Raw genomic sequence first — 15,767 nt, forward strand, 5'->3', positions numbered from 1 at the left:
TTAGTATCAAGTGACACTGCAATAGCATCACATGCCTGTTGTATTGCATATAATTGTATATGTCTACGTATATTTTTATATGTGGTGGTTCTCACCAAACGGTTGGTTTGTTTTTATCATGTGACATTATATCATGCAACATTATAATAGTGTCATGTGACTATTATGTTATATAATGTTGTACTGAAAAGAAATGAAAAAGAAAATAGGAAAAAATTATAAGAAGGAAAAAAGGAAGAAAAAAGAAGAAGAAAAGAAAATTTGTATAGAGGAGAAAAATATATTTTAATATATTTGTATCTTCTTCTATTGTAGCTCTTATATTGTAATTTGAGTGCATGTTTATCTCTCTGTGACTGTACTATAGTGTCCACATATTTTAGAACTTGCTCTTTGACCTTGTAGCATCTTTGATCAACATTTGTGTGTTACCCTACAGGGTGGTGTTGTGCCTGAGCAGTGGTGCTGTTCACTCACTGCTGTTACATGTTTCTTTCTCTTTTTGTGTTGATATTCACAGTTTTCACTTTCTTTCTATTTTTTTGCTAGCACTGTGAAGATGGTCCAAATCAGTGGTGAATAAATACATTGTATGACAGCACAGTGTGTATATCATACATTCATCTAACAACAAAAATAATCAATTATTGATAATATAATGTAACTGGATAGATAAAAGATCTATTCACAAAGCAGTGGCATGGAAACACACACACAAAAGGATTTGACTTTTACAAGCTTTCGGAGCCAATGGCTCCTTTTTCTGGCAGAAGAGCTGAAGGGGAAGGAAGAGGGCTGAGAGGTCCAGTACTGTTCCTTCAACCCTTTTCCTTCCCCTTCAGCTCTTCTGCCATAAGAAGGAGCCATTGGCTCTGAAGAACTTGTAGAAGTCAAATCCCTTTGTGTGTGTGCGCCACTGCTTGGTGGGTAGATATTTTATCTTTCCATTTACATTATGCATTCATCTAAGTTTAATATTTACACTCCTCACAGACCATAATTGTTAGGGCAACAGCAATAATCACAATTTTACATATTACTTGCTACAACAGTAGGTCACACTCTAGATAAGAGCAAGGGCCACATGCAGCTCATGAGGCCTGTGTGACCACCCCTGCTATATATGGACAGAGATGAATATACATGAATTGAAGCATCTGAAATTGTGCACTAACAGACATAGAGGGGCATTTAAGTGTGTACATTCTGAAATAAATGAAACAGTAGTTATAAGCAGATAAAGTAAAGACATGGCACATACACAAATAAGCAATGAGACAGTCACAGGTTGAGACAAATACAATCTAAGATAAATATTTAGCCTACAATGACAGTTTGCAGTTCATACAGTATAAACCAAGGCAGTTCACAAATGTACACATACTGCAAATATCTTTTGGTTCATTCCAAATCGTTCTATAAAAAGAGTCAATATGAAACAACTTGCTGGTCATATACACTGCACAATAGCAATAATAATAATAACACCTTGTTATGTTATGAAGTTATACAACATTTTGTAATCAGCGTAGAAGACCAGTGGTATAAAAATTATGTTAATTAATAAAACCTAGGCATTTCATTGTGTTTGGCACAACATGAAAATCTATTAATTAATGTTTTCCCAGACATCTACCTGAAGTAGAATTAATGACTTGAAATGTACACAAATCATTTTTCTTTTTCTACAAATAAGCAAACAAATTCTATCTCCAGTTTATAGCAGTTCCCAACCCCCCTACTCTAAGATCTGTATTCTGCTTCTGTCCGTCGTATGTTCAACAACTAACAGAAAAAAGTGCCTTAAAGAAAGTATTACCTGATGAAGCAAGCCATTGATGTGTAAGGGTAATTAACAGCACCAAATCCTGATAGAAGAGCCATCACAGTGACTCCAATAACTCCTATTCTGCTGATCCCCTGCTCAATGGACAGTATGCCTTGTTTGGGACTCAGTATTGGAAATGGATCTCCAATCTTCCAGAAGAAATAGATGTAAACCAACCAGATCAGCACAGTAAGTGGTCGAATAAGTTGTCGTCTCACTATAGAGAAAGAGTAAATAATAGTCTGATCATTTGTTCATTTGCAATAATTGCATAATATCACACCACACTTTGCACTATATAAATAAAATGGAGAATAATATTCAAGCATGTTTCTTTTCCTGAATGTATTAAAATGCAAAGAATATTTTCCCAAAAAGTTGAAAATCCAGGATGTCATGTAACAATATTAAAAGGATAATTGCTACTCACCATACAGTGGAGATGCTGTTGTAGATAGACACAAAAAAAAGACTGTCAGAAAGTGAGGTTTCAGTTAACAAGGCCTTAGTCAGAAACAGACAAAACACACACACACACACACACACACACACACACACAGTTCTGCTACAGACTAAAAACCAAGACAATATGGCTCTCTCCATTCTGTAGTCCTCCCATGGTGTAGCGAGGGAGGGAAACGATTTAGGGTCAAACCTGTTGGCATTGTATCTATCTTGCCCTTCTTAGAGACTGCTGGTGCCATGCGGTCACAAGAGGGAGATGACTTAGTCTGCTTCATTGCGGATAATCCGCCCTGATGCCACCCACTCCGATCAGGTGCTGTCCCTATGGGTGCCACCCAGCCACAACAAAGGCCAATTGGCATGATGGCCATTGCCGGGAGTCCTGATGCCCCAGGAAGACAAGCATCTACTCCTTGACATACGTGGGGAGTTTATAGCTCAGGCATCAGCAGTGTGATCCCTGTGTTGTTGGGGGGCTACCACCAAATGGGTACATAATGGCCCCACCACAACGGACTGGCTACCGTGCAGGATACTGGGTGCAGAGAAATCCACTATTGTCATGGGGGCGAAAGAGGACAGGAGACAGCAGAAGAAGATGACATACCCCGGAAAGTGTCCTCACCCAAATAGTTGAATCACAGGTGGAGATGCAAAGCCGTGACAAGAGATTCAGGAGATCAAATCTAAGGGCACTCATGCACCACGTAAGGCGTCCTTTCCCATATGGCCCGCACTTCTGTAGAATTTTGAAAGTGGCAGGTCAAACAATAGAATGGGACCTGAACTCATACGGCCAAAAAGTGTGAGACTCCTTTTAGTCACCTCTTACGACAGGCATGAATACCTCAGGCCTACTCTAACGTCCGGGCCCGCAGGGGGATTGGGAGTTGGTGGGTGACTGGAGAGATGAGGCATGGGAGATCTGTTTTTGTAAGAAGTTGGGAGGGAAATCATGGTCCGTGAAGGCCTGAGTGAGACACTCAATATATTTCAAGAGGGACTGCTCATCATTACAGATGCAACGGCCACCAGTGGCTAGGTTGTATGGAAGGGATGTCTTGGTATGGAACGGGTGGCAGCTGTCGAAGTGTAGGTGGTGGCTGTTAGGTTTGAGATGGATGGTGGTGCTGATGTAGCCATCTTTGAAGTGAAAGTCAACATCGAGGAAGGTGGCTTATGGGTTGAGTAGTACCAGATGAGATGAATGGGGGAGAAGGTGCTGAGGTAGTGGAGGAATGTGGATAGCGTGTCTTCACCCTTAGTCCAGATCATGATGATGTCATCAGTGAATCTGAGCCAGGTGAGAGGTATTGGATTATGGTGTTTAGAAAGGATTCCTCGAGATGTTCCATGAATAGGTTGGCATATGATGGTGTCATGTGGGTGGCCATAGCCACAACCTCTCACCTAACAGTTTGTGTGGACATTAGCCTACAAATCAATTCTAGATATTTATTAACACATTTTAACTAAATTTATTTTTTCATTGCAGGCATAATGTAAACAGTGTTCAGCAGCATGTTCTAACACTGCATGGTCACCTCTGTTCTTGGCTACAGTTTGGTGGTGACCATTCACTTGGGATGGTTTTTTGGTTGGTGGTCATGTCCACATTAAATCCTGTGCTCAAGCTGCGCCACAGCTGTTACATGACATGGCTGCTTTCACAGGTGGCTCTGCCTCATATTAAATAGAATAAGTTTGTGATGGGACTGCAGAAGGATGTGCTGGGTAGATGAATATGGCAGGTCTTGCACCAAGCCTCTTGTGACTCCACAGCAACAAGACAAAAGAGTCACACAGAAGACGCAATGTAAACAATACACAGAAGAATTGTTGTGAGAGGTACAAACTAAAATGTCATTGAGAGACCAAGTCAGTGCTCCTCCATGCGTACACAGGCGCGTCTCTGGTAGATGGCGTGTGCACACTTCCTACAGGCAGCCTCTAGTGGCTGACATGAGCTGATACAGTTGGCGATTGATTTAAGTACATATGTGTGGCAACACTACACTCAGCGCACTCACACTCATATGCAGTACTAGCAGCATACAGCACACCTCTCTCTTGTGTGAACAGGGTGCCCAGGCGATGGAGGAGACACCAGCAGCACAATGTGAGTCACATCCATTGGATGTGTGAACGGTGTGAGAAACAAACTGGTGGTCAATATCAGAAGCTAAGGTACATTGCAAACTTTCAATAGAAAAAACCCTCAAAAGTGTACAAACTGTGACCCTAGCTGACATCGGCAAACAGCAGAGAATGTTAGGAAACTTGGAAAATGTATGCACAACCAAGAGCCAATAGGAATTCAGGAAGGGACTTACAAAGTCTACATGAAAGCATTCCCATGGTTGGCGTGGAGCGCGCCAAGCGGACAGAGATGCCATGGGAGCTGCCTGTTGTCAGGCACACTGCTCACAAGCTGTGATAAAATTGACAATTTTTCCATCAATCCCTGGCCAAAAAACATGTCTCATAGCTAACTGTTTAGTGTGTGAAACTCTCCACTAGTCCTGGTAGAAAAGGTGTAGACCCATGTGCCATAATGCGACAGGAATGACTACTCTAAGAAAGAGGTCTTCCATGGGCAACAGCAAAACACCGTGAAAAACAGAGGTGACACCGTAACGAAAAATAGTTATGCAGGAGGTCCAAAGCACAACCCAGCAGTTATATGGCAAACCCTGTTGAACAAATCAAACAAACTGGCAGAGAACTGGGTCGGTGGCCAAAGCAGCTGCTATGTACAAGTTCATAATTGGGAAACCCTCAAACATGGCCTGCATTTCAGTATCAAGATGGAAGCAAAGCACTTCTTCATGATCAAAGTTGGGATCAGTATCCACAGGAAGGTGGGACAAGGCATCTGCATTGGCTGTTTAGACGTAGATCTAAAGTGGATTTCGTAATTGTAGTGAGACAAGAACAGCACTCAGCAGTGTAGGTGGTGAGCTGCCTTGTCAAGCAAGGAAGTGTGAGGGTTAATGAAGGAAACCAAATGTTTATGGTCAGTAATAAGATGAAACTGGGAGCCATACAAAGAAAACATGAAATTTCTGGAGAGCACAGACTGTGGTAAAAGCATCTTTTTCCACCTGATAGTAATGCTGCTGGGCTGGACTGAGAGATTTAGAGGTGAAAGCTACAGGTCATTCAGAGCTGTCGGCATATCAGTGTGCTAGGACCATACTGATGCCACACTGTAAGGTGTCAGTCGCCAAAATTATGTGCTGGTCACAAAAGAACATAGCTAAACAAGGGACCAAGAGTAGTTTGGATATCAATATTTGAAGAGCAGTAAAGCATGTTTGCAGTCCGGGTTCCAGCAGAAAGTACCTTCTCGCATAACAAGGCATGCAATGGGTGGGCCAATGTGGCTGCCCCAGGCAGGAATTTTTGGTAGTAGGCTATCCTCCATAAGGAGGCCTGAAGCTCCATGGTGGATGAGGGGCGAGGCATAAATGTAACAGCGGAGATGTGGTCTGGCAGAGGGCAAACCCAATCGCACAAGACCTTGAGCCCCCAAGTAAACAACAGAAGGTAAAAAACAGAAAATTTCGTGAGGATACACCATAAGCCTGTAGACTAAAACACAGACAACAAAGCCTGCAGACTGTAAGACAGAAAAGAAAGTGCACAAATTTTTCAAGTGATCAACCAAGGAGGAGCCCATGACAACAATATAATCCACATAATTAATGCAACCCAGGACAGGCATAGTTAATTTCTTTAAAAATGTTTGCAAAATAGCAGGGGCACTAGCCGCATCACAAGGAAGGCGCAAATACTGATAGCAACCAAAAGGAATATTCAAAACCAAACTTGCCAAGACTTTTCATTTACAGGAACCTGCTGAAGTGTGCTACATCTGCATACCACCTATCCCAGTAAATTGATACAGAGATTTTGAACAAGAAAACTTTAAGAATCAGTGCTTCTAAGCATAGAAAGAATTTTAGAAACAAATCATGAAATTTAATTCTGCTCAGCCTACACTCTTGCAAACGGAGCAGATGGGTGGTTCACAGGCAGCACAAATTGCACACACACACTGCAGAGTGCCTACATTCTGCTGCCTCTCAGGTACATAACCACAGAAAGCATTATTCAACAGCTGCTTCACTGAAATACTTTGTACTTGTATATAATTTAGAAGTAAAACCAAACAATGGAAAATCCAGGATGGAATATATCAATATTATGAAAAGGATAGTTGCTGCTCACCATACAGCGGAGATCCTGAGTCACAGATGGGCACAACAAAAAGACTATCAGAAAGTGAGCTTTCAGCCAACAAGACCTTTGTCAGAAACAGACAAAACACACACACACACACACACACACACACACACACACACACACGGACAATGATCTCTGGAAGCCAAAGCCAGACTAGAAGCAGCAGTGCATAATGGGAGAAGCAACCGTGTGGGAGTAACGTGGTTGCAGGGGCAGAGGGAGGGATAGCAGAGTAGGGATGAGGGATGGTAAAGTGCTGCTAGTGAAGCATGAAGGACAAGGTGGAGAAAGGGTATGGCAGCTAGGTGTAGTCAGGAGGTTAGATGGAGGGCAACAGAGAGAGGGAGGGTAGCAGAAAAGGAGAGAAGTAAAAAGACTGAGTGCAGTGGTGAAATAGAGGGTTGCATAATCCTGGAATGGGAACAGGGAAGGGGCCAGATGGATAAGGACAATGACTAACAAAGGCCAGGTGGGTTACAGAAACATCGGGTACACTGCAAACAAAGTTCCCACCCACGCAAACCAGAAAAGCTGGTGTTGGTGGGAAGGGTCCAGGTGGCAAAGGATATGATGTAGTCATTGAAACAAAGAACATTGTGTTAGGCGGTGTGCTCAGCAAGAGGGTGGTCCAGTTGTTTCTTGGCCAAGATTTGTCAGTAGCCAGCCATGCGGGCAGGCATCTTGTTGTTTGTCTTGCCCATGTAGAATGCAGAACAGCAGCTGGAACTTAGCTTGCAGATCACATGACTGGTTTCACAGGAAGTCCTGCCTTTGATGGGATAGGTGATATTTGTGACCGGACTCGAGTAGATGGTGGTGGGAGGAGATAAGGGTCAGGTCTTGCATCTAGGTCTATTTAGGGATGTGAGCCATAAGGCAATGATCGGGAGCAGCAGTTGTGTAGGGATGGATGAGGATATTGTGTATGTTTGGTGGGCAGCGGAATACCGCTGTGGAAGGGATGGAAAAGATAGTGGGTAGGGCATTTCTCATTCCAGGGCACAACAACAGGTAGTCAAAACTTTGGCAGAGAATGTAATTCAGTTGCCCCAGTTGTGGATGGTACTGAATCACAAGTGGAATGCTTCTTTGTGGCTGGACAGTGGGACTTGGGAGGTGTTGGGTGACTGGAAAGATATGACACAGGAGATCTGTTTCTGTACAAGGTTGGGAGGGTAATTGCGGTCTTTAAAGGCCTCAGTGAGACGGTTGGTATATTTCGAGATGGACCTCTCATTCACTGCAGATGTAACAGCCATGGGTGGCTAGGCTGTATGGAAGAGACTTCTCGGTATGGAATGGGTGGCACCTGTCGAAATGGAGGTACTGCTGATAGTTGGTATGGTTGAGATGGACAGAGATATTGATTAGCCATCTTTGGGGTGATGGTGGGTGGATAATTTGATAAGGCCATTTGGGGGGATGCTATGAGCGAAGCAAAAACACAGGAATAGTACGTGGAACTGGGTTGTGGCTAAAGATAAGGAAACTTTTCTCTACTGATGCAGAAGGAAGGAGCAAGGATCCATGGTGGTGGAAAAAAAATGGGAAAACACATCCCACCAAATGGCCTTACCATCAAATTATCCACCTCTGGCTGCCACCCTTCCTTCCACAATGACCTCCATCTGTTCAGATTCTGCCAATCCTTATGCCTCACCAACACAGTCCTGCAAAACCATATCAGTCAACCCAAACCTCCTTGCAATACCTTGTCTCCATCCATAAAAATCTCCTGCTATGCAATCACAGATTCCTGGATCCCATAATGCACACTGAAACTCTTGCCCTCCAGGAACTAGAGCAACATGCACAATGCCACCTCAAAAAACACTCCACTCTGCTCACTTCCTACTGCCGCCCTGGATTACCACTGTCCACCATCCCAACAACAACCACCAAACCTCCCCTACATCCCCTCATAGCTGACAAACCCTGTCCCCCAGACCTGCTACATTTACTCTACCCACCAAAACTCCCTCCCACCACCACACAGAGTCTTAGAACCTAAACAGACTTGAAACACAGCCATGAACTTTTCCTCAAAAAGCCTTAGCCCCACAGAAATACCCGTTCTTCCCAATGGCCTCACCTTTTGCCCCACTCGGAAATTCAATTATGTAGGGCTTCTTAAACACATTCTCTCCTTCTCTCAGTCCCTACAGTGGAAACACTTTCTCGCTACCAACCCTATCAATCAGACTCAACCAGAGACCAACATTGAACCCTGCCTGACTTAGTTTGCTCCTCCATCCAACTGTGATCCACCCTCACAGCCCCCAAATCACCCCCTGTTTACTTTCCACAATTTCTTAACCTCAAACCTTATGTTACCATCATTCCTCAAATCCCTCAACATGCAAACTAACCTTACATCTGCAAAAAGAACTGTAATCCACAACTTAAAAACTGATACCATCCTTAAAATCCTACCTGCTGATAAAGGCTTGACCACTGTTGTTTTGCGCCACAAAGATTGTCTGGCAGAAGCACTCCGCCAGCTATCACATTCATTCACCTACAAGCCCTGTCACAGTGACCTCATTCCAGAAATCCAGTGTGATCTCAAGTCTCCCCTGAAATTCTTAGGCGCATCCCAGAACCTCTCTCCGGAGTCCATCCCTCTCTTCACCCCTAACAGTCCCCACTCTCCTACCTTCTACATGCCTCATAAAGCCAATAAACCCAACCACCCAGGGTGACCCACTGTGGCGGTTACTGTGCCCCCACTGAGAGAACCTCTGCACATGTGCATGCACTCTAGTTTGGAAAAGGATTCTTTTGAAAGCCACCAAGTATTCAAAGTTTTTAGTCTTGTTTATGCCCCTTTTGATAACTCACTGCCACTTACTATTCAGTGAATTGGTATCTGTACTCCAACATTATCAAATTCTGACAGACTTCTCATTCCCCTACATTATACTTGCACAGATTTATAAATTCTCACTAGTTTGGTGTGTTAAAAAAAAAAACAACCACAAACAACCATGTAATTTTTTCTAGATATTAAAAATCTTGGAAAAGTGAAGATCTATCGACTGACAATGTTAAGCTATGTCAAACACAATGCCTCTTCCCTCATGCACAATCTGACACATGGGAACAAAAGTGTATGCACAAAAATTAATGGAAAGAGCACACAAATTCAAGTGTGTTCTCATGCCCACACGTTGTCTCATCGTTCAAGCAGTCTGCTACATATCCATTCTTTGCTCAGAAATTTGTGCTGTTTATTGTGATGAAAGGTGTGACAAACAGAAATCACAAGGTGACTGTAGATACAAGAAATCAAAGTGATGGCAATGTTTTGTTTGCAAATTCCACAATGAGGTCACAGCAAGACTTAAGATCTCCCACTTGGTAAATCGCAGAGACAAAATTGGCAAAATAGCTCATTAGCTGACAACCAGCAACCTATATACCAGTTCAAACTATTTATGCTGCAATTCAAAACAAAATATTTCAGTGATTATTCCTGAAGCAGAAATACTTAAGGGAGATCCGTAGTCATTCTGTGAAGTTTAATTGACTTTCAATACATCATTTGTATTTTATTTTATAAAATGCTGATTACACAACTCTCACAAGAGATTACAGCATGCATAAATTTCAGTGTGCTTTCTTTGGAGTCAACAGACATTATTTCACACAAATTGCCTTACAGCATAATGTCAACATACTACACAACAAAACACTCATGGGTACCAAATGCCTGTCACCTGGTAAAGAGTGAAACAGATTCCCTCCAAAACCTGGGAAGCAATGTGTTTTCATGCGCGAGCTCCATTTTGAGGAAATTAGGTTTGTAGAAATGCACATGTATAGATGCGGTGCTGGAAATGTAAGTGATTGTGCAAAGTTGAACAGAAAAAAGGCAGAAATGCACATGCATAGATGCACTGTTGGAAATGTAAGTGGTTGTGCAAAGTTGAACAGAAAAAAAGGCATTGTGTAGACACACCTTTATTGAAATGTCATTGATGAAATGATTTGGCAGCAAAAGTGGGAATGAAGCTTTTTCTGTTAAAGTAAAAGTGGCCAACAGTAACAATGATTGAATAATGTGCTTACAGAATCGCCATATGCATTGAGAGGATTATTGTTAAGATGGAAGTCCACCCCCTTCCAGAAATATAATCATAACTACTATTGCCATCATAAGCACAGAGTATGCTTATTAGATTCAAGGTATTTTGTTGTTTAGCTTCCTTCACAATTGATAGTTTGCTGTTCATAACAATACTACATATAAAACATATTTGTGTTGGAAGAAGAGTAAGTGAATCATCTTTTGTTAAATGGGTATAGTCTCCTGTCACCTCCATTTACATCTATATTTTCTGTGTGGTCACCGATTCTTTTCAGTTTAGTAATAATCCCTAGGCATATGTCTTTCCTGGTGCCAAAATCACAAAACTGAGGTCAGTCTTTCTTTGGGTGGCAAAAGGAAGGTAATATGAGACGAGTGGAACCTCTGATAACCACAGGTAAAAGGTATAGTATTAACAGTGTTGAAGAAACTACCATCTTATACACCTTTAACAAAATTATCAAAGATCTGTATTAGGGCACTCACATCATAACCACAGTCCTAAATGCAAGTTCAGTTTTTCCAGACTGCACGTTTATGGAAGAATATGAAAATCAGTTCATCATTTGTACAAGACCCTTTCTTAAAAATACCTCAGTGGAATGGCTAGTGAACCCAAAATTTGAATGTCAGAGCATTTATTCGTTCACAACAGTGTCTAATACCTAATATGATAACAGCTGACACTGAAAAATAAAAGTACCAGTAAACATAAGCATACGACTAAGGCTCTTTTCACCCAAAAGACTGTGCATCTGGATGCAGTGAGCTGCTTCATTTTACCAGTCATTGGTACACAGACTCAAACTCCCACTGACTATGGCTCCAATGTCAAATAATAGCTTAACTGCTGCCTGTTGGAAAAACAAAGCTGATGATAATTTATGGTGGAGGGCACTAAACAGCAAGGTCATTAGTGCCAAAAAACAAAATTGGGTCACTCAGTAAGTAGTTCTTCATTACATTTAGGGGGCTTTCCGTTGCCCTTGCCTTCACGAGACAATTCAAATGGATCCTGAGAATATTTTTCAGTTTTTAGCATATATTGGGGATGTCCACAGAACGACACTGCAATCATTCTTTCAGAAAGTGGACACCAATATGCGGAATAACTGCGAAAGTGAGAGTGAGTGTGACTCTGAAGAGAAAAAAATAAATTTCTTTGTTTCAAAAAAATATGGAATATTGTATAACTAGCAATGATAAACAACAGGCAGAAAAACACAGCTGCTGTCATACCGAAGTGTAGCAAAACAATGTGTGTAGAGTGATAAGCAGTACCATGCACAACTGACAGTCAGTGGCTCATCAAAGCTCTTAGACGTCCATATGCATGAGAATATAAATTGGAAAACACACACTTTGGGACTCCTAAAACAGCTTAGTTCAGCTACATTTGCACTTACAATAATTGCAAATCTTGAGGAGAGACAACTCAATTGACATATTTTACATATTTTCATTCGATAATGTCATATGGAATAATGTTCTGGGATAATTCATCTTTGAGAAAGAAAGTCTTCAATGCACAAAAACATGCTGTAAAAATAATAAGTGGTGCTCGCCCACGAACATTTTGTAAAAATCTGTTCAAGGAGTTGGGCATTCTGACTAATGCTTCACAGTATATTTATTCCCTATGAAATTTGTTCTAAAAAATCCACTACAGTTCAAAAGGAACAATGAGATACATATTTGTAATACCAGAGGGAAAAATGACATTCATTACTCCACATTAAGGTTGTCTTTAGCACAAAATGGAATGCACAAAGCAGCAACAAAAATGTTTGATACCTCACCCAGTGATACAAAATGTCTGACAGACAGCAACGTAAAATTTGATGGCAAACTGAGGAAGTTTCTCCCTGAGAACTACTTCTGTTCCATAGAATAATTTGTATTACTGTAACATGTAAAGATGGTGGGTGGGAATTACTAATTCGCATCTGTATATCTATTTTCTTTTTGTAACATTCCAAATGTAATTGTATGGGCAAATTAATTTGTGACGTGAACATAAAATGACTCATTCTACATCATCGTGATCTTAGGTGTACAGTGAACCATGGAACATGTAACTCACTAACTAACTTGTAGTGACAGCTCACTTCACAAGCTGCATGATAGCTACAGTGAGCTGAAGGCAAAGACACACACCTTTCATGTGAGAGGCCATATAAAGTTGAATGTATACACAGTTGCTTGAGCTCACCACATCTGGATGCAAGGCCTCCTGTGTGAAAGGGTGGTAAGTTGTGATCTGGAGTTGTGAAAAGTGTAGATGGCTAGTACAGGTTTCCACCAATACAGGTTTCCCTGAAGCTGATTTACAGTTCAATTGTTGACATATTCTTTTGATCATAAATAACTTATGATGGTGTGAGAGACCAGTTGTTCTCTAAGAAAAGCATACAGAAAATAGCTGTTGCAAGGAAAGAAAGACTTCCATAATCAAATCTTTCAGCTGCAAGCCCACTATCTTCAAAGAGATGGAGAAAATTAAGCAGGTGCTGTCACCAATAAACACAATGTATACTTACCAAAACGAATATTACTCAGAATGAAGTAGCCAATATAAAATGGTATAAGTACTATCACCATGAACAACATCAGATACAATCCAACATTCCAGTGGAAGTATCTTGAGCTGAAAAAAAAAAAAAAAAAGAATTAACCTAAGAGATCCCTAGGACAGTTTCATGTATTAAATAATCGCAAAAATTATCCTGAATGTCATTAATTTACAAAGAAATGTATGCGTGAATGGCAATGAGAAAGAGAAATATCTATCCAGCAATCAATGAAGTAGTTCTGATTGTATCTTATTGTTTAGCACTGCATAAACATGCAAAAATTAGCTACTTTCCATACAACAAAAAACCTTTGTAGGAAAAAGCAGATATAGGCTGAGATTCACTGGAAAAATCCTAAGAAAAAGGTCTCATCCAGGAAAGAAGTGGCTAACAAAATACTTTTTTTAACCTATTCTTGTGTCATATTTGTCAGTGTGGGATACTACCAGGTAGGACTAATAGAGAAGATATAGAGGATCCAAGCAAGAACAGTGTGTATCATCACAGGTTTACTCATCAAACATTACAGTATTATGTAGATGCTTTTCAGACTCCAATGGCAGACCCTACCAAAGTGGCATTGAGAATCATGGAGGGAGATTATGGTTAAAATTCTGAGAGCGTACTTTCCAAAAACATTCAGGCAATATATTTCTTTCGGATATATATTTTTGTATCTGACAGTGATTCAGATTCCCCACTTAACATGGGTGTGGAAACATCAGAGGTGTTAAGACTGCAAGTGGCTGCTGCGGGCTTCCTCACCAAGGGAGTCACCGCCAAGATATGTGTTATATCCTAGCCAGTAATGCCACCCGAACCCGCTGCCAAAAGGTTGGCAGCATCAAAGTCCGGACGCCGTCCGCATAAGCAGCGCCAGCGAGACAGGAAATCGCCGCAAGTCTGCGCGCGCCACCGCTGGCTTCTGGGTTCTTAAGCGCTGGAGTCGCGAGCGCAAGGACAGTTCTGTATTCGCCGCTCAGTTGTATACTCGCCACCAAATTGTGTACTTGCTAGTCAGTTGTGTGTTCATCGCAGCAGAGTTGTTGTTTGTCGTCAGCCGACGCTGACCTAGTCGCTCCGACTCGAACTAGACAGATTTCTGTAGACACCGAGTTCACTACTGTGTTTCTGTATCTTCGTTAATAACGATAAGTACCGACTTTTACTTAATCAGAGTGTTTGGGTTTTCATCTTTCTGTTCACTGTTCCAGCGGACCGGTCGGCCCGCTATTAAAAGTGTGGCGGTGACTTCGTAAGCCGTTTCTACAGCGAATTGCTTGTCGCTACGAACGCCGCCACAAAAATATGCATTTCACGTGGCACCATCCAGTGACGAATGTTTGGTGTTGAGCCTGTGGCCCGGCTTATGGCATAGCTTATTCCTTGGTGTACTTTGTAGCTGTTCTTAATGACATTACTGCACAGCCAAGTTGACTTAGTTTGTTTTCGGTCTCGAATGGTTACTGATTTGCAACTGTTTTATCACTACCCCAACTTTGCTATGTCCTGGACTCATTAGGGCTTCGCTCACTTTGTGGACTCAGTATCTTATAAGAACATGTGTTCACTTTCCTGTGGTTTGCTGTACCTACCACAGTAAGTACAATTAACAGTTTCTACCCCCACCACATAGGACAGAAAATGCACCGACGAAAAAACAGTTGCAACATCAAAAAATAATTAATGTACATTAATGAAATTTTGAGAATACATTCGCCTAGGTAAGATATTTAAGTGATTGATGTTGCAAGATCACAGGGTAATGCACACATGAGATAAGCAATCGGAAACGTGAAATGCTGGTACATCAATAACTGGTGTAACCACCAGAACGTTGAATACAAGCATGCAAATGTGCATGCTTTGCGTTGTACAGGTGCCAGGTGCCAGGTCAGATTGTGGGATGGAATTCTATGCCTGTTGCACTTAGTCAGGCAGTACAGGGACGATTAATGCTGGTTGCGGAGGATCTTGGAGTTATCGTCTGATGATGTTCCAAATGTGCTCAATTGGAGAGAGACCAGGTGATCGAACAGGTCAAAGTAACATGTTGACACTCTGTAGAGCATGTTGGATGGCAACAGTGGTATGCAGGTAAACATTATCCAGCTGGAAAACAACCCCTGGAACGCTGTTCATTAATACCAACACAATAGGTCAAATCACCATACTGACACAAATTTGCAGTCAGGGTGTGGGATAACCACAAGAGTGCTCCTGTTGTAATACAAAACTGCACCCCAGACCATAAACCCAGATGAAGATCCAATGTGTCTAGCATGCATACGGGTTGGTTGCACGCCCTCAATTGGCCTATTCCTAACCCACACACGGCCATCACTGGCACCGAGGCAGAACCAGATTTCATCAGAAAACACAACAGACCTCCACTATGCCCTCCAATGAGCTTTTGCCCGACACCACTGAAGTCGCAAATGGAGGTGGTTTGGGGTCAGTGGAATGCACACTACAGGGCATTTGGCTCGGAATTGTTCTTGAAGTAACTGATTTGTAGAAGTTTGTTGTGCCACTGTGGTGTCAACTGCTGCTCAAATTTCTG

General features: G+C 41.8%; 1 protein-coding gene across 1 annotated transcript in view; it reads right to left on the bottom strand.

Moving 5' to 3' along the window:
- The window catches only part of LOC124777439 (Golgi pH regulator A), a 95,124-nt gene that overhangs the window by 62,985 nt on the left and 16,372 nt on the right, over positions 1-15,767 (bottom strand). The window contains 2 exon segments of the mRNA XM_047252846.1: positions 1,820-2,045; positions 13,172-13,278. Of these exon segments, the coding sequence (XP_047108802.1) occupies positions 1,820-2,045; positions 13,172-13,278 (333 nt within the window).

The sequence above is a fragment of the Schistocerca piceifrons genome, chromosome 2 (genome assembly GCF_021461385.2).
Source record: "Schistocerca piceifrons isolate TAMUIC-IGC-003096 chromosome 2, iqSchPice1.1, whole genome shotgun sequence".
NCBI lineage: Eukaryota > Metazoa > Arthropoda > Insecta > Orthoptera > Acrididae > Schistocerca > Schistocerca piceifrons.